Raw genomic sequence first — 25,885 nt, forward strand, 5'->3', positions numbered from 1 at the left:
AGCTCTTCTCTAACTACCTTCCTGGCTGCTTATTGAAGTCTGATTTCTCACTCCTCTGGGTCATCAGTCATCAGCCGGAGAGATCCCACCGGGAGAGATCTAGCGGACCTTTTCCCTCTCCCTTGTAACCGAGGGGCATTTTTGATGGCCTCGTCCTCGAGTAAATTTCTCCACTCCCCGCCATTTAGACGAGCCATATTTATAATTTCCCGATAATGATTTTGCACATTATCATAATTATCAATCAATCATCCCCCCTTGAACAATACCTGTCCCAAGCGTCGGACGGCTTGGATGACCTGCAGAGGGTTTACGGAGGGAGGTCCGCAACATAAACAGATATAGATTTATAGCCTAAATGGCCGCTAATGCTCTGCAAGGTTGCAGCAACAAACTTGGGCTCGGGTGAATTGCTTCTTGAATTGCGGTGCTTAGATATCGCTCCGTTTGTAAGTCTTTCGTAACTAAAGACAATCTGGTCCAAGATGAAATAAGTATATTATTATTACTATTATTATTATTATTAGAAGAAATGTTTATTGATTAGCCCTTAGGCAATTTCAAAATAACACAAAATAACACTAAAACAGGTAAAGCACACTATAAAATCCTATATGAATTCTATAGCAATTAGAAAGGAGCTAAAATGTAATAACACAGAATATATATATATATATATATATATATGGCTGAATTTCTATAGAATTTTATAGTGTGCTTTACACACTTTTGTGTTATTTTGAGATGGCCTAAGGGCTAATCAATAGACATTGATTGATTAACTATATTATTAGTATTAGTATTAGTATAAGTATATTATATAAGTGTAAGTATATTATTATACATGATTTTATATAAGCGTAAGTATATTATTATACATGATTATATATGATATAAGTTAAGTATATTATTATACATGATAACTGCCGCCCAAATAACATATGCCAAAAATTGCAAATTAAACACAACTCTACCAATAGAGGATTGGATGGAAAAACCCAATGATTTGGCTATATTAGATAACATGTCAATATACAGAACTAAAAGAACAGCCCAACAATATTATGGCAAATGGGAAGACGCGACAAAACTGCGGGAAAATACGACATGATGAACTGTGCAAAAAGCGATAATCGCAATAAGAAAGATTCAGTGCGTTTCATTTTAGAAAATGAATTTTTTAAATAAGTGTATAGAGAGGAAGTGGAAGTAAAGTAAAAATATCACTTATGTGCTATGACAGAGTAATGCATACTACAAACAGAATGGAGTAGATCATATAAGGTATGGCTTTATTTGCTAATTTGGTTTCTCGGACCCTTGTAACTTTATTCTAATCTAAGCCAAAATAAAAGGGGGGAAAAGGTTTGTAAGCCTTTGATGCAATTGATTGAAAGACAATAAGTATCCCTTCTCCTTGTTTGCATCCTCCATGTTTTATGAATTGATAGCAACACCTCATTTTCCCCCTTCTTCAATTATTATTATTATTATTATTATTATTATTATTATTATTATAGCAGGCCCTTGTTATCCGCTGGGGTTTGGTTCCAATATCCCCCATGGATAACAAAAACAGTCTATACTCAAGTCCCATTAAATACAATGGCATAGCAAAATGGTGTCCCTTATAGAAAACGGCAAAATCAAAGTTTGCTATTTGGAATTTATACTCTTTCTTGAGTATTTTCATGCCATGGATGCTTGAAACCTTGGATCAAAAATCCATAGATAAGGTGTGCTGACTGTATTATATTTATTTTTATCCCACCCTTCTCCCAATATATTGATATCCCACCCTTTCCCCAATCTTAATATCTATCTATCTATCTATCTATCTATCTATCTATCTATCTATCTATCATATCTCAACTTTCTTCCAGCATAGAAACTCAAGGCAGCTAACAAATTTAAAACAATCCACATTGAAAACAATACTAGTTTTGAGTGATGAATGTGTGGAAGATGTATGAAAGATAGAAGATGAGTATCTGTTTAATAGCTGAGGGTATGAATATGTAAGATGAAGGTGTGAGTAAGTAAGTAAGTTAAGGAGAAGGTAGGGAAGGAGAGAAGCTAGGGAGGTGGAAGGAGAGAATGATGGAATAAAAGAAGGGAGGAGGGAATAAGGAAGGAATGAAGATAGGAGAAGGAAAAAGGAAGAAGGTAGAAGGATGGAGAAGAGAGGATCAGAAAAGGAGGGGAAGAGATTACGAAGACCACAAAGTAAAGAAAGGAATGTAAATGTATGGAAGTGTATGCTATGGAACCATGATGGAATTAAAGAAGGGAGGAGGGAATGAAGAAGGAATGAAGATAGGAGAAGGAAGAAGGAAGAAGGTGGAGAAGAGAGGATCGGAAAAGGAGGGGAAGAGATTACGAAGACCACAAAGTAAAGAAGGGAATGTAAATGTATGGAAGTGTATGTTATGGAACCATGCGCTTGTTTATGCTTATATGTTACCCTGATAGTTTCATCCTATTTAGGAGGAAGCGAAAAACAAATCGCAATGTTCTCGTAGGTGACTTATCCATCTTTAATTTTTTAACAATTAATCTTAGAATTGTAGAATCTTAGTTATATATAGAAATATAGAAATCATAGTTATATATAGCAATTACTATGTGGAGGAAGGCAATGCACACTCGAACAGAGGAGACCCGCACCAAAGAAAACATTGACCGTCTCTCCTTCTCTCTCTTGTACAAATATGACATTATCTCTTGCTCTAGTCCGTTGGTGTCGACGGATAAATCCCGACCCGCGAGCCTTTCTTTCCTCCTTTCCTCCCCGCCAAACGTCTCTCCTATTGGATTTTGATAAGACGGCTATTGAGCTTTAATAATGTTGCCTATCCATTTCAGCCGGCCCTTAACATGTCTCTTTATTTGTCCCCAAAGCCTCTTCAAGCAATGCCTTTTTATTACAAGTCTCTCTCCGCTGGCTCTCTGGGGAGACTGGGGTCGACAAAGAGTGATAGATAGATAACTCTATAGATTATCTCCCACAGCTGTTTTCTCTCCAGTAGCCCCTTCGGCGATTCCCTTTAAGTAAACAGAGGCTAAAAGGGGGTGAGCAAACTGGAGAAAGATGTCTCCCAAGGTCTCTTATCGTCCTGCGGAGAAGGGAAGAATAAAAATACAACAGTCCATTGGAGATAGGTCTGGTTTCCGGCTCTTTTTTCCTTCCGCTTGATATCTCCCTGATTTCCAAGCATCTTTCCAAAAATGCTTTGGCGGTGAAATTAAAGACCGATCCTCAGAGGGTCTTTAATGTCATGCAAACATTTTACCGTCATGCAAACATTTTACCGTCTTCTAGAAAAGTAGGGGTGAAATTTTCAGACAGTGAAAATAATCCTGGCAGAATCCGAGTCGGATCTACATGTATTTTATCGATGCATGATTGATGTATTTGTGTTGCACAAGGGCCATCCGGTCCAAGTCCTTTCTGCCACACAGGAAGACACAATCAAAGCACCTGCATCAAATCATAGGATCATAGAGTTGGAAGATACCCCAAGGGCCATTCAGTCCAACCCCATTCTGCCATGCAGGAACTCTCCATCAAAGCATCCCTGACAGATGGACATCCAGCCTCTGTTTAAAGACCTCCAAAGAAGGAGACTCCATCATACTCCAAGGAAGCATCTTCCACTCTTGAACATCTCATACTGTCAAGAGGTTCCTCCTAATGTTAAGGTGGAACCTCTTTTCCTGTCGCTTCCATCCATTGTTCTGTGTTCTACTTCCTTAGATGCATCTGAAGATACACTTGATGCAGGAAGTCTACCTTCAATGTTTAAATCTTTTAATTTCCCCCTCTATCTACTATCAGTTCTTTCTGCTTGACAGTAAGTTGCTTCACAAGCCATTAAGCTTAGACTTGAACTCTTTACCCTACCGCTTTGACCTCTCTTGCCCCGGCTTTAAAACCTTGCTGCCCATCGGTAAATTTATCACCCCATAAACTCCCAGTAGTGCTCCTTTACAATCTGTTTAGGCTGGAGCCCGTGTCAGATATTATAATTGTCATCATTGATGTTTGCAGGAGAGAAGGAGAGAGAACTAAGACGGGAACCAAAACAACGCGGCAAGGAGGGGCGCAAGGCAAATATTGCAAAAGGGTTCATCTTTGCGACCGTAAAAGCCACGAAACACATACGCTCGCTTTAGAGGACATCAGCTTTGTATGGAAAAGGATGAGACCTCGGTGTGATAGCTCTTTAAAAGGGTAAGGAATTGCCACGCAGCTCCCTAAGCCAAGGAGGGCCGACTTTGCGGCAGAGGTGGTTGCAATAATAAGAACTGTCACCCTGTCACCACATCGCCGAGAATAATAGGATTCCTCTCGAAGTCTAGACAAACACTTGACAAGTTATGGAGATGAACAAGGTAAAAAGTTCAGCGTTTCTGCAAGGTCATGGGATGGTCAATGGAGGGCATTTCATGGGAGAGCACCCTCAACCCAGGCCCCAAGTTGCGCTTCTCGATGAAAGGATTAGTTGCTACATCTCAGGGAAATAATTGGCGCTGAGCAGAGATATGTCTGTGTAACACTTTTGAAACTGCCTCCGGAGCCGGCCGCTTCTAGAAGTTGACAATGTTTGGTGTTTCATTGTAAACTCCCAGTGTCCTGAAAGTATCGCTACAAGACGTCCATAAGAAAGTAAGTCACTGCAGTCTTGCAAATGAAAATGCAATGCTTTGCAAAAAGAGCCTCTTGGAGAACACACTCCAAGGCCTCATTCCCACTTACAGATAAATCGGTGTGCGATCCAAATCGATGGATCGGTTTGACAGTGGAGCATGCTTCCCACTACATTTGCCTGGATCGCATTTAAAATAATCCACTTGTGGGTTCCCATTCACAAATGAAATTGATTCAAAATGATTTGGCTCCAGCCGGCCGAAGGGGAAATTTGAACCGATTTCGATCTGCTTGTGGTTCACACTTGCGTAGATTCGATTTATTGAGAAAGAAGTGGAAAAAATCAGTGTCAAAAAGATGTGGGTTGAATGGGTCTCGCGCATGGCCCCCTGCTCCGAATCGCTTCAGCGATTTGGATCAAGTGGGAACCAGGATCATTTGAACTGGTTCAAATTGATTCATGGTTTGATTTAAAAGGCAGTGGGAATGAGGCCCAAATTGTGGATTTTCGTATGAAAGAATGGACAAGCACAACCGACACCACAAATACAGACATGTTGTAGTTGTCTGATAGTCAAGTATATACGGTAGATCAATAGAAAGGCTAAGATGGACTTACAGTCAAGTATAGACGGCAGATCAATAGAAAGGCTAAGATGGACTTATAGTCAAGTGTATACGGTAGATCAATAGAAAGGCTAAGATGGACTTACAACCAAGTATAGACGGCAGATCAACAGAAAGGCCAAGATGGACTTATAGTCAAGTATATACAGTAGATCAATAGAAAGGCTAAGATTTATTCTCGACTTATCCAAGGGTCAAAATCCATAATTTTGGCCCCCAAACCTTCCCTTAACTTATACATAAGGCAGACTTATAGTCAAGTATATATGGTAGATCAATAGGAAGGCTAAGATGGACTTATAGTCAAGTATATACGGTAGATCAATAGAAAGGCTAAGATTTATTCTTGACTTATCCAAGGGTCAAAATCCACAATTTTGGCCCCCAAACCTGCCCTTAACTTATACATAAGGTGGTCTTATAGTCAAGTATATACGGTAGATCAATAGAAAGGCGACTCATAAAAAGAAAGGTGCGTAGATCTGCTTTCAGATTTGCTGGACTATTTCACAGATTCCCCCATCCTTGATAAGTCTGGCCAATAAAACCCATTATAGAATCATAGAGTTGGAAGAGACCGCACGGGCCATCCAGTCCAGTCCATCCATTATGGGCTTTATCACACTAGCAAGATCCCGCAATTGAGCAATTGTGGGTTATATTGGGTTTAACTCCGGTTTTCCCATGGGACCTCGCTAGTGTGATAAACTCCTATGTCAGGTAAGCACCATTGAAAGTTGAAAATGGATCAAAGCTACAATTCTGCTGGGATCCATCCAGGAGACATTACAGTCTAGTCAAGTATACTTTTGTATGCTGTTACCTGCCTTGATCCAATACAGGGAGAGCCAGGGTATAAATAAATGCTATCATCATCATCATCATCATCATCATCATTATCATCACCACTTATGATTCATCAGACCATGCCAGGTTCCACCCCAAAAGCCATCAAACTATGCCAGGCACCATCCATGCATCATCCATATCTGCATGGTGCCAACCATGAATCACCAGCATCTCCTGATGTTCAGATGCATCCGCTCATATTTCATTGGCCTTTCTGTGTGTCAAGGAAGTCTAAGTCATCTTAATAAACATATTGACATAGTTTTGGTGGGTTTTTCAGGCTACGTGGCCATGTTCTGGAAGAGTTTATTCTCCTAAGATGCCAGCTACAGATGCTGGCAAAACGTCAGGAATAAACCCTTCTAGGACATGGCCACATAGCCCCCAAAACCCACAGAAAACTATGGATCCCGACCATGAAAGCCTTCGACTTCACTATATATTGACAGTTTTATTAACCAAAGACAACGCAAAGGGACTTAATACTTCTTCTTCTCTTTCCTCGCCACCAAAAAGCAGAGGCTAAAGGCAGTCAGATCTTAAACTCAAGCTTAAACCATACTCTCTTTAGCTTGGTGTGAGAATTAACGTCCCACAAAGTTTCTGATCCAAATCTGTTCTCCCGCACAATGAACTAAAACTTCTTTAAAGCAAAGCAACTCAGGTTTCAATGCACCAGTGGAAACCCTGATAGAAACCCACCTTTTGGGATGCAACAGTCCAAAGACTTAAGACGGAAGATGAGCGCGAAAATTGCACACAAACGGCAACCGTAAAACACAGCCTTAACAAGAAGCAAAGGGCGACTCCTATTAAAGTGCCCAGTTAGTGAGCAAGGTCAAGAACATCAAGTGACAAGAGTCCTCTTTTCTCACAACAGACAAGACAACGGTTCCAGCATAGCCAAACACTGGAGTTGTGCAACTTGAGCCAGGTTCAACCTGTGTCCTACCTTTTTAATGCAGCCGTCTTGCAAACCGCTGTCGGGATCGGTCAGCATTTGCTGGAAGATAAACAGAAGAAGACACAATGAGTCAACTTGGCACTTTTTGGAACCGACGGAACGGTGAAGCGTTGTAAATAATGTTCGGATAATACAACAGTAACAGTAGGGTTTCGGATTCGGACCAATGTTTACTGTGATCTCAAAGGAGGCAACGGAACCCAAGAAGGATTCAAGCAGGCAGAGGAACTAAATAGATAGCTCTGTCTTTTATCTGTGCTAGCGATGAGTAGATCCTTGTGTTTCCAGTCTGTGTTTGGGGTGTGTATGTGGTCTCAAGACACCTTTAGACTTATGGTAACCCCATGAATTTCATAAGGTTTTGAATGTCATGAACTTTGGAGATGGTCTTGCCTCGGAAATTTAGGGCCTGAACAGACAGGCCAAAATAGAGCTGCTTCGGGTCACTTTGGAGGTATGCTGTTTAAATGATACACACATCTTAAGAGGCCAGAAGCTGCGCCAAAGCTGCGCTCTGGTCCTTAGAACTGGAGCATGGCTTTAGCGCACCGTCTGGCCTCTTAGGATGCATGCAGCATTTAAACAGCATACCTCCAAAGTGACCCGAAGCAGCTTTATTTGGGCCTGTCTGTTTGGGCCCATAGCCTGCAGCACCTGATAGTTGTTGGTGATCTCCTATGCAAGTACTAACCATATCTAGCCTGCTTAGCTTCCACATAGAAATGCATGCATATTGAAAGGAAAGTTATATCCCATGTTCCATCTGGCTTGAGGGCAGTTCATACAAAAGGGATCTAGATGTCTTAGTGGACTACAGACTGAATATGAGTCAGCAAGGTGATATGGCGGCTCAGAAAGTCAATGCCATTATAGGCTGCATCAATAGGAATATAGTATCCAGGTCAAGGGAAGCAATTTGTCATTGTTATTAACTGCCCTCGAGTCAATCTCGATCCATGGCGAACCTGTGGAAGTCATAGTGCCACTCTATTCTGCTCTGGTCAGGCCCCACCTGGAATATTGTATCCAGTTCTAGGCCCCACAATTCAAAAAGGATGTGGAGAAACTGGAGCCATATGTCCAAAGGAGGGCGACTAAAATGGTGAAGGGTCTGGAAACCATGCCCTATGAGGAACGACTCAGGGAGCTGGGGATGTTTAGCCTGGAAAAGAGAAGGTTAAGAGGTGATATGATAGCCCTATTTGAATATTTATCATACTGAAGATGGAGCAAGCTTGCTTTCTAATGGTCCAGAGACTAGGGCATGGAGTAATGGATTCAAACTTCGGGAAAAGAGGTGCAAACATTAGGAAGAACTTCCTGACAGTAAGAGATGTTAGACAATGGAGAAGGCTGCCTCAGAGAGTGGTGGGATCTCCTTCTTTGGAGGGTTTCAAACCGAGGCTGGATGGCCATGTCAGGAGTGCTTTGATTGTGTATTCCTGCATGGCAGAATGGGGTTGGAGAGGATGGCCCTTGAGGTCTCCTTGCGCCTTCAAGTTGTTTCAGACTTATGGAGACCCTAAGGTGTCCTATTCCAAAACTGAAACCAGTACGCGACATTGGCCTCTTAGGGGCCATATTTAGATAGTGCGAAATGTCTCTTGCGCTCTGATTTCATCTTCTATCATCCCTTGTCATTCAGCCCTGACCACTGACCTGTCCCATGGCTCTGGTTCCCAGCTTCTCAGGCCTGGCTAGAGCTCTATAAAGAAAGATGAAACAGAATAATAGAACCCTAGAGTTGGAAGAGACGACAAGGGCCATCCGGTCCAACTCCATTCTGCCATGCTGGAAGGCACATTCAAAGACCCTCCAACGAATGACCATATAGTGGAAGAACAAACCTAGAATCGTAGAGTTGGAAGAGATCCCAAGGCACACATCCTATGGAAACCCGCCATCTAAAAGGCCCACCTCCACAAAACAGAGTTCTGCCGGTTTCTTCGTATCGAAAATAATCACGTTTATTGTATCCATCATGCATTCAGATGCAAATGTATCCCCTTATACATAGTCTTTGCTAGTCCTCTCCTAATCACCGTCCACATTCTGTTTCCTTTCCAACACATTTGCACAGCTGTTTTCTGGGAAGTCTCTGCAATGGTTCCAAGATGTCTTTCTGGAGCCGAACTCGCTAATTTGGAACGCGTAGTCTACTCCAGCTATTCCTCTCTCTCTTTCTCTCTATCCTTTTACCTCCAACTCTTTCCACTGAGCAACAGAAGCCCGAAACGTTCTGCCCAATAAATGCACCAGCTGAGGAGGTGCTGGCTCCGTTTCGGTGTTTGCATGACCCAGCCTGGGTAAGGCCGCCCAATTTCCTAAGTTCAGCTATGTTGGCAGGGCTTTTTTCTCTCTCTCCCTCCTTCTCCGAGTTCAGCTGTGACAACAAAGTGTCAGATTCTTAAATATGAAGGCTTTCTAACTCCTCCAGTGTTTTATGTTGCTTTTAATAGACGCTGAAAATTGTGGTTTTGGAAAGCCCCGAAAAGCAAACAGTGGCAAAAGGTGAGCGCCGGAGGAACAAAGCAAAGTTTGTCGGGAGAAGTCAGCGCTCTGCGCCGCATGCTAAATAGTTTTGCATGCCCCGCTGCAAGCAGATAGGACTGGCGCGATGGAGCAGAACTAAGCCGGGGGTTAAAAGGAATGGATCGCCCTATAGGGTCAGGCCCATCAACCATGCTTGGTTTATCCGCCCAATCGGGACACATATACATTTAGGGATGGTGTGAAATTTCGCTACTCGGAGCAAAGCGCAATTTAGACATCTCATGACGGGCGCATCAAGACGTGAATGCTCTACCATAAAGTGGGTGTCTCCTTGGCATTGACAGCAAGTTGGAAAGGCAAGGAATGATCTCGGGTCTGGAGACCCGTATCTATTCTGATCTCCACAGTGACTTGGTCTCGGAGTTGGGGAAGCGTGTATGTGTGTGTTGTGTGCCTTCAATTTGTTTCCAACTTGCCTTTCTGATGGTTCAATGTACACAAATTTGATTTCCTGCACAAAATGGTTTTTAAAAATTGTATTAAAATTGACTTTGGGCAATGTGTGTAAGGTGTAAGGTGTACATGAAACATGCCACCTGGAATACTATGTCCAGTTCTGGGCACCACAATTCAAAAAGGACTTTGAGAAACTGGAGCCATGTGTCCAAAGGAGGGCGACTAAAATGGTGGAAGGTTTGGAAACCAGGTCTTATGAGGAATGACTTAGGGAGCTGGGGATGTTTAGCTTGGAGAAGAGAAGGTTAAGAAGTGATATGATAGCCCTGCTTAAATATTTGAAGGGATGTCGTATTGAGGAGGGAGCAAGCTTGTTTTCTGCTGCTCCAGAGAACAGGACACAATGGAGCAATGGGAAGCTGAGCTGGGAATCGAACCTTGTTCTCCAGAGTCATATTCCAGGTGGAAGGAAGGGCTATTCGCATCCAAAATCATAGAGAAATCAAAAATGGATCAAACATACCTCTATATGAAAAACCAACCTGATCAAGCAATAAAAAGCTTGGTGAAATAAGAATGTTTTTCCTTGCCTCTTGGAATGAAAGAGAAAGCAGTGACGGTGGCTTCCTTTCACTGTCAGCAGATGTTGCAATATTGAATTTGCACAATTTGACCATGGAGCCTGACAATTCCAGAGGCAGCTCAATTTCTATTTCTGGAGGAATGCACATAGTAACTAATTTCTTTACGCTGTTCTAGTAAAAGCAGAAGAACAAGTTCCTCCTGATGAGTTGCCTTGCCTAACCAGTGCTGCATCCACACTGCAGAAATAGTCCAGTTTGGCATCACTTGAACTGTCATGGAACCATCCTATGGAACGCATGGATTTGTAGTCTGTTGTGGCACAACAGCTCTATGACAAAGAAGGCTAGATGTACCACAGAATTGCAATTCCCTGAATTCTACAGCACTGGAAGTTCAAGTGGTGTCACATCGGATCATTTCTGCAGTGCGGATGCAGCCAAGGTGAGCCTGGACTGGGGCTACTTCTTTCTGCCTTCATGACGGAGGAGGAGAAAATTCATTTTCTGGATTTGACTTCCTGCAACTTGCATTCTAAGCTCTTCAAGGGTTTTCCAAATCCTCCTCGCTTTCTGTAACTAAACATGTCAGGAGACGCCATGTGAATCTTTTTGAGCAACAGTTTACAAGCTGGCATGCTCTGTCTGCATTTAGCTGTAATTTGATTACATTCCCCAGGCAGATCACAATGCGCTTGCATAAATAGTAATATTATCCATTCATCCTATGCAGCCTGATAAACTGTTATTTCATGCGCGTGCACATGAAAGGGAAACACAGGAGCATGTCGGTTGGAAGAGGGGGGGTTTAAAAGGAATCTGTTTGACTAAACAGTTTCTTTCTGTGTTTAGGACTGAGACAGGGAGGGATCCGTTTCAGTTTTGGTTCTGAGCGGAATTTATCAAATTTGCGCCTCTCTCAGAGACGCGCGCAGCTTCCAAATGGAAACGGATACATTTATGAGCCTGCAGTCCAATCCATCCTTGCAAAGAATGTTTGGTAATGTTTGAGATGTTTGGAAAACGCATGAGAAAGTTTTGCAGGTTTTAAAAATGCACACTGATGCGCTTTCGGCAATGGTAGGAAAATACAGCCATGCTGGCTCTCTCTACCATTGAGGAAAGTGTTGGACTATGACTCTGGACCCCAGGGCCTCATTCCCACTTACAGATAAATCGGGGTGCGATCCGAATAGATGGATCAATTTGACATCGGAGAGTGGTTCCCACTACTTTTGCCCCGGTTGCATTTTCTGTCATTTTCTGGTGTCAAAGTAACCCACTTTTGGTTCGCATTCACCAATGAATTGATTCAAAATGTTTCGGTTCCAGCCGACCGAAGGGCAAATTTGAATTGATTCCGATCTGCTTGTGGTTCACACTTGCGTTGAATCGATTTGGTGAAAAAGAAGCAGAAATAAATCAGTGTCAAAAAAGACATAGGTTAAATGGGTCTGGAGCATGGCCTCCCGGAATTGCTTCAGCGATTCGGATTTAAGTGGGAACCAGGGTGATGTGAATCGGTTCAAACCGAATTGCAACCCGGTTTAAAAGGTAGTGGGAATGAGGCCCAGGGTTCGATTCCAGCTTGGTCATGAAACCCACTGGGGCTGTGAATGATTTTCAATGTCTCGCTCTTTGCAATGCTAGAAATTAGAGGATTGAAGGACAATTTCATGGAGAGCACAGAAAACTCCCATTTGGAGAGGTAATGCCCCATCTGGAGAGGTAATGCCCTCATTTTGTCTCCTATCTAGCAGCTGAACTCTTGGTGAGATGTCCATAGCTTCGTCCCTCCCATCTTTCACATTTCTGTTTTTCTTAAACCCTTCATGGCTCGATCAGGTCTTTGTACCTGGTCTAAATCTGGCCCTGCACCCTGAAGCAGCCTTGTTCTGAAAGAGGTCTTTGATGGGCCAGGGATGGACTATTTGATCAAGGTGTGCTTGGTGTTATTTGAATGTGGACAAGAGAGGGGGAAGTTGGCTTAATGTTTAACTCCGACTCAGATACTTTCTGCGCAAACATTTCATCTCCTTGCTGAGTGTCAGTTTTCTCCTCGATAGGCAGCATTGCACTCTTCACCTGACCCTCCAGACAATCTTCAAACACAACTGTGATTAATAGTCCGTTGTGTCTCTATGGGCTTTGGCACCAAGCAGATAATGCCAAGAGGGTCCACACCTATGAGTCCTGCTGGGAAAATTCCCAGTGGAGGAAATGTCATATGATCCTAGCAAATAATCATATTCAAAATGCTACCATCATAGAATCGTTGAATCATAGAGGTGGAAGAGACCGATCACGCCGAAACAGGTAAAATTAGAAGAAGAGGAAGAAGAAAAGTCAAGTCTCTCGAACTTTTGTGATCAGGTCCCATGACAACTATCGGGAAGATAAGCATTCCATCTAATGGGGATCATTTATAAGAAGTTCAATATGCAGAGGGCTTAAAAGTTTCAGCCAAAACAAATAGAAGACAAGGGAGAGATTACCAACTGGCACATTTCCCTTGCCAAGGGTAATCGGGGGCTGGCGATAGGTGGATGTTAAAATGCTATCTCCCGGTCTTCGGAGCCTGTTTGGTTTCATACGGCGCTCTTATCGGGCTTGAAAGGTTCTGTGTTTGTGAGCAGATGAAATGCAATTCAGGCTTGCCAGGTTTTTCGGCTCAAGGAGAAGGGGAGGAGGAGGAGGGAAAAAGATCCCTGCAAACCCAGAACACATGTTTCTGTATAGAAATCCAGATCTAAGTGCCTTTCTTCTAAGGATGACCTTCTCCAGCATTGGCTGCAAAGTGCCATAAGCGCATCACCATCTATTATAACATTGCGTCGATTCATTGCGGAGATTGGCTGCTCGATTTCTTCTTTGCACCCGCAAACGCAAAGTAGTAAAACGAGGCACGGGTCACACGGAAAATATAAATGCGCATAAATAATTGTGGGTGGGTGTTTGCACATGCACATGTTTATGGTTAAACAGTGAAGCCTATCTATATGCAAAGGGATCTTGTAGCTCCTTTGATACTAACTGGGCAAAAGAAGTTGTAGCAGACGCTTTCATAGACTTGGTCTACTTCCTCAGATGCAGGGATCAAACTGGTTGGTGCCCAGGAAGGATCTTTATATTCAGATTGTATGAATGGCATGGAAATGCATACACCGGTCTTTTCTGGGCACCAGTTCACTTGATGCACCGGAGGCAGTAGACCAAGCTCCAGAAGCATGTGCTACAACTGTTGTTAAGACTCCTTTCTATACTGATTTTCTAGACTAACACAGCTATGTATCTGAACTCAAATCTAGTGAGTATTTTGTGGGGTTTTCGGGCTATGTGGCCATGTACAATTTCCCTTGAAGCAGTGTCCTTTCCGGATATGAACCGAGGAAGAACAATACACCAGATGGTCCTTGGGTTTGACCATTTGGTTGCTTGAGTCTTGCTTCGTCGAATACTTTGACTCCACCTTTGCTCTAAACAAGGATGCAATTCCTTAGGTTGGCAAATCCAAAATGGATGCACTGGGAATATCATAGTATAATATCGTACATATCGGTATGATATGCTTCCAACTGCGATCTCTTTTTAACTACACAACTGACTGTCTTAACATCAGATTTCAACATCGCCAAGCTTCCATAAACTCATGCCAAACTTCCATTGACTCATTCACAAAATTTCCTAGGCTAAGAACAAATACGCAAACCAAACAAGCCTTTCCCGTATCCGACTGAAACTGAAAAGAAAAATGCCGGAGTGGTGGAACTTGCATTTTTTAATATTAGGGGTCAAAAATCTGACTTTCAATAAAGCAAAGTAGGCGGTAGGTTAAGTGGGCAGGTTTTGTCTCTATATACGCTATCTCTCTTATTCATTTTGCGCCAGCCTTTTTTCATTACCGAATGGACCTGAAATATTGACAAAGCAATAAAAGGAACGAGTCTCTCCTGTGCTTTGAATATCGATAACCTGTTTGTTAAGATGATCTGTAATAATCATAAGTAAATAAGGACTGCTCATGCATCTTCTTTAATGGGAAAGCGGATAGATGGACACGATGCATTAGCCGCTGATGTTAAAGAATCCATGTGAAATAGAAGCCTTTATCATTTAGGGCCACGTTCCCCAAACTTTGGTCCTCCAGGTGTTTGGGACTTCAACTTATTTCCTGATCACACCAATGTCTGGGATCACATTCAAGAAGACTGATGGCTTGGATATCTGGTGGTTGATGAATCTATTTCTGGGGTTCAGCCTGAACTTTAAAGGCACCATCGAAGGGTTAGGTTTCAACTTCATGGAACATGTCCACATAGGCCATTTGTATTGGGCTTTCCTTTCCCTTGCACTGTCCTCTCCAGATGATGCAGGGCCAAATTTAAATGTTGACTGGCCACAGATGGGAAGGACAATCCTACAATGATTCTGGGCCATCCCTCCCATAATCCGCTTTTTAAATAAATACCATTTACCATTTGAAAATCTGGAGAACTTTGGAGCAACTCCAGGTAGCCATCTAAACAATCATCTAATTTGCCTTAGGGCCACCGTAAGTCAAAAGGGACATGGAGGCACAAAACAACTACAACAACAACAACAAGAGATAGATAGATAGATAGATAGATAGATAGATAGATAGATAGATAGATAGATAGATGGTAGCCATCACTTTCTTTGTCTGACAATGCTCTGGGACAATGCTATGTTTGCTATACATGGTGGAGGCTGTAGAATAGCAGTCAGTTTTTCAAGATAGCCGCTGTTGCCATTGCTTTGTGTAGATGGGTGCAAACACTTACAGCCCAATCCTAGAATCCTAAAATCATAGAATCATAGAACCATTGAGTTGGAAAAGACCACAAGGGCCCTCCAGTCCAGCCTCATTCTGCCATGCAGGAACTCTCAATCAAAGCATCCCTGACAGATGGCCATCCAGCCTCTGCTTAAAGACCTCCAAGGAAGGAGACTCCATTACAATCTCCGAGGAAGGAGTGTGTTCCACTGTCAAACAGCCCTTACTCTTTGGAGGTTCCTCCTAATGTTGAGCTGAAATCTCTGTTCCTGGAGCTTGCATCCATTGCTTTGCATCCTATTCTCTGGAGCAGCAGAAAACAAGCTTGCTCCCTCCTCAATATGACATCCCCTCAAATATATAAACAGAGCTATCATATCACCTCTTAACCTTCTCTTTTCCAGGCATGTTTGCTCAGAACTAAGTCCCACTGTGTTTAATAACTCTGAAATAACTGCAGGATTACAGCCTGACTTAATTTTGTGTTGTGGTAACCAGCGTTAAAGGAATTGCCACTATCTCCTGACACTGAAAGCAACCACCTAGATGGTGGAAAGAATAAAAATGCACATATTTAACAGCGGCCTTTTGAAACACTGCTGGCATCCGGAGGGAGCTGGGTGATTTCCCATACATTGTCTGGGAACGTAGCTCTGCCTGGTACCCTGACAGAAAGGATGGGATATGTCACTTTGATTCCCACCAGCCACTCCACCGAACGTCACTTTAACATGACAAGGTCTTAGTCGGTCTGTCCGATAGACTGAGAAAAATGACCCCCATTAGCGCAATGGAGGAAAACAAAGTTGCATGAGGTTTTGTGGGTTTTTTAAAAAACCGAATTGCAACCGGATGACAGGTCCTTAGTGTCTGTCAGGTTGAAACATCGCAGCAAGGATGAGGGATAAAGATGTCTACCTGGTACATTTGCTAAGAATAAGCCACTCTTTGTGTCTCTTGGCTGGCTGTAAGCAAAGTGTGCCTGCAAAATGTTCAGATTAAAGGAGAACCATTCCCGCTTGCAAATACCCAACATTTCCTTATTTTCTCTGAATATCTGCCACTACATTTTGTGGCGGATGCCGTCATTCACCCCTAATGTCCTGGAATGAAGTGAGGCTTGGAAACATGATGGAGGGTTCAAAAGAAAGGCCAAGTGTGAAGTCGAAGGCTTTCACGGCCGGCATCCATAGTCTTTTGTGGGTCTTTCAGGCTATCTGGCCATGTTCTGGAAGAGTTTATTCCTGATGTTTCGCTGGCATCTGTGGCTGGCATCTTCCGAGAATGCTGGCATGGAAAGGACTTATGTACATATACTGTTGGGTGAGAAGAAGTGATTTACATGTTAATCTGTGTATTGCTCTGTTGTTGAATGGCAATAGATACCCTGTAGACGTTGTCATTCAGCAACAGAACAATACACAGATTAATATGTATATCGCTTCTTCTCAACCAACAGTATATATACCCAACTCCTTTCCATGCCAGCATTCTCTGCAGATGCCAGTCACAGATGCTGGCGAAACATCAGGAATAAACTCTTCCAGAAAATGGCCACATAGTCCGAAAAACCCACAAAAAACTATGGCAGCCAAGCGTTGACAAAGTTGCAAGAGCAACGGTCAATAAAGCAGAGAGGCCAAAATGGCGGTATGGGGGAAGAGACGCCAAAAATGAACAATGCAGTGTCATAAAAGCATGCAACTTTTGAGTTCTCCAAAATCACTAGAAATTAGAGAGCGAGGTGAAGAAATAGGGTGGCATTGGGAGCACTGGCATGGCTCCTTATAACCCCATTGTGTTTTTTGTTGCCACCGCTAAGAATGAGTGATGGTGCCTTCAGGTAGGACTCTGAAGGAGGTCAAGATTATCTCTGAAGACAGCTGATACACATTTAACATCTCAGGAGGGAGGTAAAATTTACAAGATTATTGAATGTATGTAACCGCCCCATACATTGGGGAGAAGAGTGCAGAGGATACTGCGGACAACCAAAAAGACAAGCAAATGGGTCCTTGAACAGATCAAGCCTGAAACCTCCCTGGAAGCCAAGAATATCAAATTGAGGCTGTCGTACTTCGGCGATTTCATGAGAAGGCATGAATAGTTGGAAAAGACAATGATGCTAGGGAAGGGGAAAGGAAGTAGACTCATAGAAGAGTTGGAAGAGACCACAAGGGACATCCAGTCCAACTCCCTGCCATGCAGGAACTCAAAATCAAAGCATCCCTGGCCAACCTGTTGCCTGCCTCGATCCTCAAAAAGGGTGAGGAGGGATATAGATAAATAAATAAATAAATGCATTTATTATTATTATTATTATTATTATTATTATTATTATTATTATTAACCTCTGTTTAAAGACCTCCAAGGAGGGAGACTTCACCACCCTCTGAGGGAGTTGCTTTCAGTGTCATAGAACCATGGAATCATAGAATCATAGAATCCTAGTGTTGGAAGAGACCTCAAGAGCCATCCAGTCCAACCCCATTCTGCCATGCAGTAACTCTCAATCAAAGCATCCCCATTGACAGATAGCCTCTGCTTAAAGCCTCTGCTTAAAGACCTCCAAAGAAGGAGGGTCCACAACTCTCCAAGGCAGTGTCTTCCACTATTGAATTGCTCTTACTGTCAGGAAGTTCCTCCTAATGTTGAGCTGGAATCTCTTTTCCTGGAGCTTGCATCCATTGCTCTGGATCCTATTCTCTGGAGCAGCAGAAAACAAGCTTGCTCCCCCCTCAATATGACATCCCTTCGAGTATTTAAACAGGGCTATCATATCACCTCTTAACCTTCTCTTCTCTAGACCAAACATCCCCAGATCCCTGAGTCGTTCCTCATAGCGCATGGTTTCCAGACCCTTCACCATCTTAGTTGCCATCCTTTGGAAACACTCTAGTTTCTCAATGTCCTTTTTAAATTGTGGTGCCCAGAACTGGACACAATATTCCAGGTGGGGCCTGACCAGAGCAGAATACAGTGGCACTATTACCTCCCTTCATCTAGAAGGAGAAAGAGAAAGTAGAAAGAGAAGCAGACTGCATGCTAGATGGATAGACTCTATTAAGGAGATCATGGGTATGAATTCATGGGACCTAAGCAGAGCAGTGGAACGTCTTGGAGAAGTCTCTTCCGCATGGTCTCCATGGGTCAAGGGTGACTCAAAGGCTGTTGACAACAACCACAGATGTTGGAAAATTTCTTTCTGGATACACCTAGATACATTCACCCAATTTCTATCCGAGCCAAAATAAAAATGTATGGGGAATTTCAAGCGGTCTTTTGTGCATGGATATAATTCCGAGAGAAACAAATCTCATTGTGCTAAATGGAGATTAAGCTTGAAAGCATCATGGAATACCATGCGCAGTACTGGGCTGCCATATAGTTACAGCCTTAATCCCATGTTTTTTCAAGCAAGTGAATAAAAGGTCTATCAAGATATTTACAGTATAACTATCCATCCTCTGCCCCTTCCCCTCCGCCTTGCATTAATGCGCTAATATCGGGTGCAACTTGTTCCAGGGGCAAAATACAACATTGTGTTGCCACAACACGGTAAAGTGTTGTATTACTCAAAAACAGGATACGTTTTTAAAAAGCCCATTGACTTGGGAGAGAATGATTCCTGTTGGGAATGGTTTTATACGGGGGCAAAAAGAAACAATGGGGGGAATTAAACAGACCCCCCATTCCTTCCTTTCTTCTGAAGTCAATAGTGGGCCATTGATATTCGCTCTGGAGAAAGGTTAACACAGCAACTGCGTGGATTAACTTCCATCGTAAGCATATAATCGCTTTTCTATTTGGGGAAAATAAAGCGCTAATGTTGTTTTATCTGAACAGATGGGGGTGCCAGGTGAGTTCGCGTTTAAGAGCTGTTGAAACAATCTCGGGCGCAATTCGATAATATTATGCTTGGAATGATAATATTATGTTTGGAAAGCCCCAATGTTTTATTTCATCCGCCAGACGACGGACAGTGGGTGGCAATTCCATTGCCCTTTTTTTGCAAGACAGGGATTCTGGGAGACCCGCTCGGCAACGGACCGCAACGCTTTCCATGGGTGGGTATTAAAGTACGCTAGAGTCAGGGAAATATATCTCAATCCGGGATTAACTGTGGAATGCTGGTCTCCAAAAGGGAACTGAATACCTCTAAGATACACTGCGACTGGAGAAGCCGAGGATGTTGCAACGGAGGCTTGATGGTAATTTGTCAGTGATCCAAAATGATATTCAACACGGAGAAATGCAAGCTACTGCACTTAGGGTGGAAAAATGAAATGCAGAGATATAGGATGGAGGACACCTGGCTGAATGAGACTTATACATATGAAAGGGCTCTAGGAGTCCAAGTAGACCACAAGCTGAACATGAGTCAACAGTGTGATGCGGCAGCTAAAAAGGCCAATGTGATTTAAGGCTGCACCAATAGAAGTATAGTGTCCAGATCAAGGGAAGCAATAGTGCCACTCTATTCTGCTTTGGTCAGGCCTCACCAGGAATATTATGTCCAGTTCTGGGCACCACAATTTAAAAAGGTTGTGGAGAAACTGGAGCCATGTGTCCAAAGGAGGGTGACCAAAATGGTGAAGCGTCTTGAAACCATGCTCTATGAGGAACGACTATGATGCAACACCCACTGAATTTCCCTCTTTTACACAATTATTAAAGGGATGGGCCCTGTCTCCAGTTTTATGTCTGGTAAACATTCGTGGAAGTAGCTTTTTGTGGGTTTTTGGGGCTATGTGGTCATGTTCTAGAAGAGTTTATTCCTGACGTTTCGCCAGCATCTGCGGCTTTGGCATCTTCAGAGAATGCTGGCATGGAAGAGAGTTGGGTATATATACTGTTGGTTGAGAGGAAGTGATTTACATGTTAATCTGTGTATTGTTCTGTTGCTGAATGGCAAGGTCTACAGGGTGTCTATTGCCATTGAACAACAGACAATACACAAATTAACACGGGAATCACTTTGTTCCAACCAACAGTATATATACCCAACTCTCTTCCATGTCAGCATTCTCTGAAGATGCCAGCCACAGATGCTGGCGAAACGTCAGGAATAAACTCTTCTAGAACATGGCCACATGGCCTGAAAAACCCACAAAAAAGCTATGGATGCTGGCCATGAAAGCCTTCGAATTAATAGAAGCATTTTCCCATTAATCCTCCTGTGCAAGGAATCTTCTACAGTGTGATAAAATGCGCACTACGCTTGCAAGAGTTTCTGCATGTCCTGAATGCCTTGCCCTCCTCACTTGAATCCCAGGAATTATAGGTTTGCAATGGTGCTGAGCCTTCTCCAGTATAGATTCCTAACTCTTCCTAAAGAGCTAAACTTCTCAGGGACTCCACTGAGACTGAAGGATATAGAGCGGTATCCAAGGAGCCATAGGTCCAGTAAGGACAGCAGACAATATACAGTATGCAGCCGGCTCATAGTTTGGTCTCACTTCTTTCCCTTGAAGAAGGCATGCATTCAGGCCGTGAGCTCTAGTACATGATGCCACATTCTTTTAACCCGCTTCCCCTGCTGAGCTTAGTGAGGCAGAATGAAGATCTAGTGACCCAGACCCAGCCAAAGTCACAAAAACGGGGAGGGAGCAAGCGAGTGGCTTTTGCCCTATGCTGGGAACAAGACTGCAAAGATTTGCTAACTTGCATTGTACTAATTCCTCCGCCAATCTGCATCGCTGCTTTTTCTTGACCACATTCTTGGCAGTTTTAATTTCCCGAAGGACAATCTGACAAAGAGGGGGCTTTCACGTCTTCCTCCTTAGGTGGCATCTAGGACATGTCTGGATAGAACTGAATGCAATTTTGAAATATAGCAGGAGATGTAGCAGAAACACGCTGGCATTATTAGCAACCGCTAGGAGTTTCCAGAAAGGCCAGCAATGTGTTTGCAAGGAACTAGAGGATGGGCGTCTGAGTCGAAAACAAGATTTCGGCATCCCAACTGTCGCACTTGGCCTTTTGCAAAATCAAGGCAATGTCTCTGCCTTCAGAGACTGAATGGCCCTTCTCAAAGATAGTCCCTAGGTTGCAATAGAAGCTCCATTCCTAACTGAGCAATCAGATCCTAGCCCTAGATCTAACTCTTTTGAGAGTGGAATGTACTGTATATACTTGTATGGTATATATGGTATACACACACACACACACACACACACACACACACACACACATATATATATATATATATATACCGTACAAGTCGGCCTCATGTATAAGTCAAGGGAAGGTTTCAGGGTCAAAATCCTGGGTTTTGATATGACCCGTGGATAAGTCAAGGGTAAAAACTAGGGGGCTATAAGGGAGGATGGAAAGGGGGAAATCCCACTTCCGTCCCTCCTTCTCCTTCTCTGGACCTCTCCCAACCAATTCCCAGGTGCTGGAGGAGAGGTTTGAACATCGGATTGAGAAAGGAAGCAAGTGGATTGAAATGGAGAGTGGTTTCCATAGGAAGCCAGGTCTTGCAAAAGGGACTGGAGAGATGGTTTTAAATGGAGAGGGGTTTTTTTTGATAGGAAGCAAGGTCTTGCAAAATGGAGCAGAAAGAGAAGCAAGTGGGTTTAAATGCTGAGTTTTTCTGATAGGAAGCAAAGGCTTGCAAAACGGAGCAGAGAGAGAGGCAAGTGGGTTTAAATGCAGAGTTGTTTCCATAGGAAGCCAAGGCTTGCAAAACGGACTGGAGGGGGAAAGCATTGGAGTTCAATGGAGACTGAGGCATCAGGCTTGCTTGCTTTAGGATCCTTCTAAGCACTACTGATATACTGACCCTTATATAAGTCTATCCAAGATTTTAGGGGCAATTTTGGGGCATAAATCTCTTGACTTATAGTTGAGTATATATAGTATGTAAAGGATATAGGGGTTTTGTAGACCATAAGCTAAACATGAGTTAAGTAGTCTCAAAGGTGCTACAAGATCTCTTGGCATACAAGTCTACAGAGTCATGCAGGGACAAAAAAAAGGTCAATGCAGTGTAGTACTGTTTTGGATTGGCTCCGACGTCAAAACTTAGTTGTTTTATTTCCCCCCCAATTTGCACATTTATTTTGTCCAGTTTCTCTAGTTCCTTTCCTCCATTGCCTAATGGGAGTTGGCTATACGAACAAGGGTCTAGTGTCCAGATCAAGGGAAGTCGTAGTGCCACTCCATTCTGCTTTTGTCAGACTTCATCTGGAATACTGCGTCCAGTTCTGGGCAATACAGTTTCTATTGACAAACTGGAATGGCTCCAGAGAAGGACAACTGTAATGATCCAAGCTGTGGAAGCCAAGCTTTGTAAGGAATGATTGAGGGAGCTTGGTATGTTTACCTTGAAGAAGAGAAGATTGAGAGGTGATATGATAGCCATATTTAAATATTGAAAAGGCTGTCGTATTGAGGATGGAGTGGATGGAGCAAGCTTGTTTTCTGCTGCCCCAGAGACATGGAGCAATGTATGCAGGCTATGAGAAATGAGATTCCACCTCAACATTAGGAAGAACTTCCTGAGAGTAAGGGCTGTTCGACAGTGGAAGACACTCCCTTGGAAAATGGTGGAGTCTCCTTTGGAATAAGCAAAGGCTGGATGGCCATCTGTTGGGACTAGTTTGATTGTGACTTCCTCCAAGGCAAAATGGGGATGGACTGGATGTAGTCTCTTCCAACTCTATGGTTCTATGTTTCTACAATGTAAGGGTTGTTATGTAGAAGATGGAGCAAGCTTGTTTTCTGCTGCTCCAGAGAGTTGACCACAAACCAATGGATTCCAATGATAAGATAAGGAGATGTCACTTAAGCGTTAGGAACAACACCTTGACTGGAAGGACGGTTTGATAGTGGAATAGACTGCCTCAGAGGGTGGTGGACACTTCTTTATTCAAAGTCTTTAAACAAAGGTTAGATGAGCATTGTCCAGAGGTGTTTAAGGACCTTATCGCACACACTTTTGCCCCAATCTGGGCATTGGCAGGGGATGCGCATGGCTGAATGAAAACACATTTATGTCCTCAAGGCGGCTGCATGCCATTGCCCAGAGCTAAGCCATCCTCGATCGGGGTTCAAGCGTGTGACTTTTGAAAGACAGAGACTTTCCAGCTGAGCAAAATGATGTGGCTGAGCACTAGGCAATGGCATGGGGATGCCTTGAGGACAGTATGGCATGTGATAAAATGCATTTTCGTCCGGCCACGCACATCCCCTACCCATGCCCAGATCGAGGGCAAAAGGGAGTGCAATGGTTGCATGGCAGGGAGTTGTTATGGATGCCCTTTTCAGCCCCTTCGGACTCCAAAATCCTACGATTCTGTGATTTTTCATTCATACACATTGTCCAAACCTATCCATTATTTTGTACACATTGTACAGAAATGCCTTGTTAAGGTTCACAGATTGGTGAATATCCAAGGCGAGGTCGTCCTTTTCTTTAAAGGAATGTCTTAGGAGATGCAAAAACCCCAAAACCAAAACCTATTTTTTGCAGTCTGTTGTGTCCAACTAAATTTCTTTCTCCTCCTAACTTAGAGAAGCTTAACTTTAAATATCCCTGCCTTGCTTCTTTATAATATTGGGAAAGCAGCTAAATTTCTGTGGTTCTCCCACGTCCACCGAATGCATTTTTGCAGAGGATCCAACGCCGAGTATTTCGTGCAATTGCTTTTTTGCTTTCCTTCCTCCCATCATGCCAAAAGGAACATTGATGGTAAGAGATGTCTTTCTCGGCTCAGGGTTGCCAAAAGGCTCTTCTGTTTATGTCTTAAAGCTATGACCGATATTTCATGGACGCCGCAAACCTTCACAATGCAGCCAGATGCTGGAGAGGAAATTTCTTTCTGCCGTTGAAGCGGGTTTATTAAAGTATATTTTTTGGGACGGAGACATCCAAAATAAATAATCATTTATATGCACGCAGTCAAGTTCTATCGAACGGCCAGAAATTTTGGACACCAAATAAACCCTTACGAGCATAAAACTCAAAAGCATGATAAAGTACTTGCGATTTGGCGGCGTCCCAGCTCCGCAACCCAAATCTTTGCTAATGGCAACATTGGAAAGCCAATCTATATAAATATAAAGGGGGGCAGATCTCATGGATTACTCTTTCAGCATCTAAAACCCAACAGTTTGTCAGACTTCAGAACTAAATAACAACAGATACAATGGTTTTTTTTGGAATGGTCCCTTCTTGGCGAAGCCTAACCATGCGATCAGTGCAGCAAACCCTCCAATGATTTTCATTTGTCCTTAATTCTAAGCCTTATCACATTAGAAAAGAAAGTCAAAACTAAGTGGGAGAAGACCAGCTTTCTCCATGCCTCTCTCCATGACGTTGCAGCACTTCTGTTCTCTTACTTACAGAGATGGTGACGAAAGCATGCCTTTTGTCATGCTGGGAAATTCCATTCGACAAAAGGCACGCTTTTATGATCTATTGCCTATGCGGATGGGTTTGCCATAGTGCCGACATAAGTCAGAAATGACCTAAAGCACACATCATCATCATCATCATCATCAACAACAACAACACACTAATCCCTCCATATTTGCAGCTTTGATATTGGTGGATCTGATTCTTCACGGATTTGATTAATACGTTCTCTCTAGGAATATCTAGGTCCTCCAGTGCAACTCTATGGCCAACTTGAACTAAAAGTTGCACTGAAAGACCTAGAGAGAACACTCTACTAGGCCTTTGTAGCTCCTCAAGTGCAGTTCCATGGTCACGGTCTGCTGGACATTGACCATAGAGTTGCCCCGGAGGACCTAGAGATTCCTAGAGAGAACACTTTACTAGGCCTTTGTAGCTCCTCCAGGGCAGTTCAATGGTCAGTGTCTGTCGGATGTTGACCACAGAGTTGCCCCGGAGGACCTAGAGATTCCTAGAGAGGACACTCTACTAGGCCTTTGTAGCTCCTCCAGCGCAGTTCTATGGTCAGTGTTGGACATTGACCATAGAGTTGCCCTGGAGGACCTAGAGATTCCTAGAGAGAACACTCTACTAGGCCTTTGTAGCTCCTCCAGTGCAGTTCTATGGTCAGGGTCTGCTGCACATTGACCACAGAGTTGCCCCGGAGGACCTAGAGATTCCTAGAGAGGCGTCCTCTCAGGTAAAAACATGGCGTTTCTCTTCCACGCCCCTAAATCTGTTTCCATTTTCACACCAGCGTTCATCCGAGTCTCAAGAAAAGCTGCTCATGTGTGTGTCCAAGCATTGCTTCACAACTGTGTAAGCTGGGTTCCCTCCAAGTCCGAAAACCAGATGCTGGCAAATTTCCGGCACCGTTCTACCCATACCTTGGGCTTTATCGCTCCCATTTATTCAAGCAGGCAAATGTCATATTTATATGCCCATAGGCTTTATACAATCTTGTTCAATTATGAATGGATTGGATTGCTTCATATATATATATATATATATATATATATATATATATATATATATAAAACTATGATATTAAATCCTTTGCCTTTAC

The 25,885-nt window shown here is 43.1% G+C and overlaps 1 protein-coding gene across 2 annotated transcripts in view; it reads right to left on the reverse strand.

The window, feature by feature from the left end:
- Window positions 1-25,885, reverse strand: part of LOC149307749 (histone-lysine N-methyltransferase PRDM16-like) — a 371,547-nt gene that overhangs the window by 161,408 nt on the left and 184,254 nt on the right. For both annotated transcript variants that reach the window (XM_089534389.1, XM_089534390.1), the window contains exon 3: window positions 7,080-7,130. In XM_089534389.1, the coding sequence (XP_089390515.1) occupies window positions 7,080-7,130 (51 nt within the window). The remainder of the gene's footprint in view (window positions 1-7,079; window positions 7,131-25,885) is intronic.

This window comes from Sceloporus occidentalis, unplaced genomic scaffold (genome assembly GCF_023333645.1).
Source record: "Sceloporus occidentalis isolate IW3139 unplaced genomic scaffold, rSceOcc1.0.p SCAF_8, whole genome shotgun sequence".
NCBI classification, from domain to species: domain Eukaryota; kingdom Metazoa; phylum Chordata; class Lepidosauria; order Squamata; family Phrynosomatidae; genus Sceloporus; species Sceloporus occidentalis.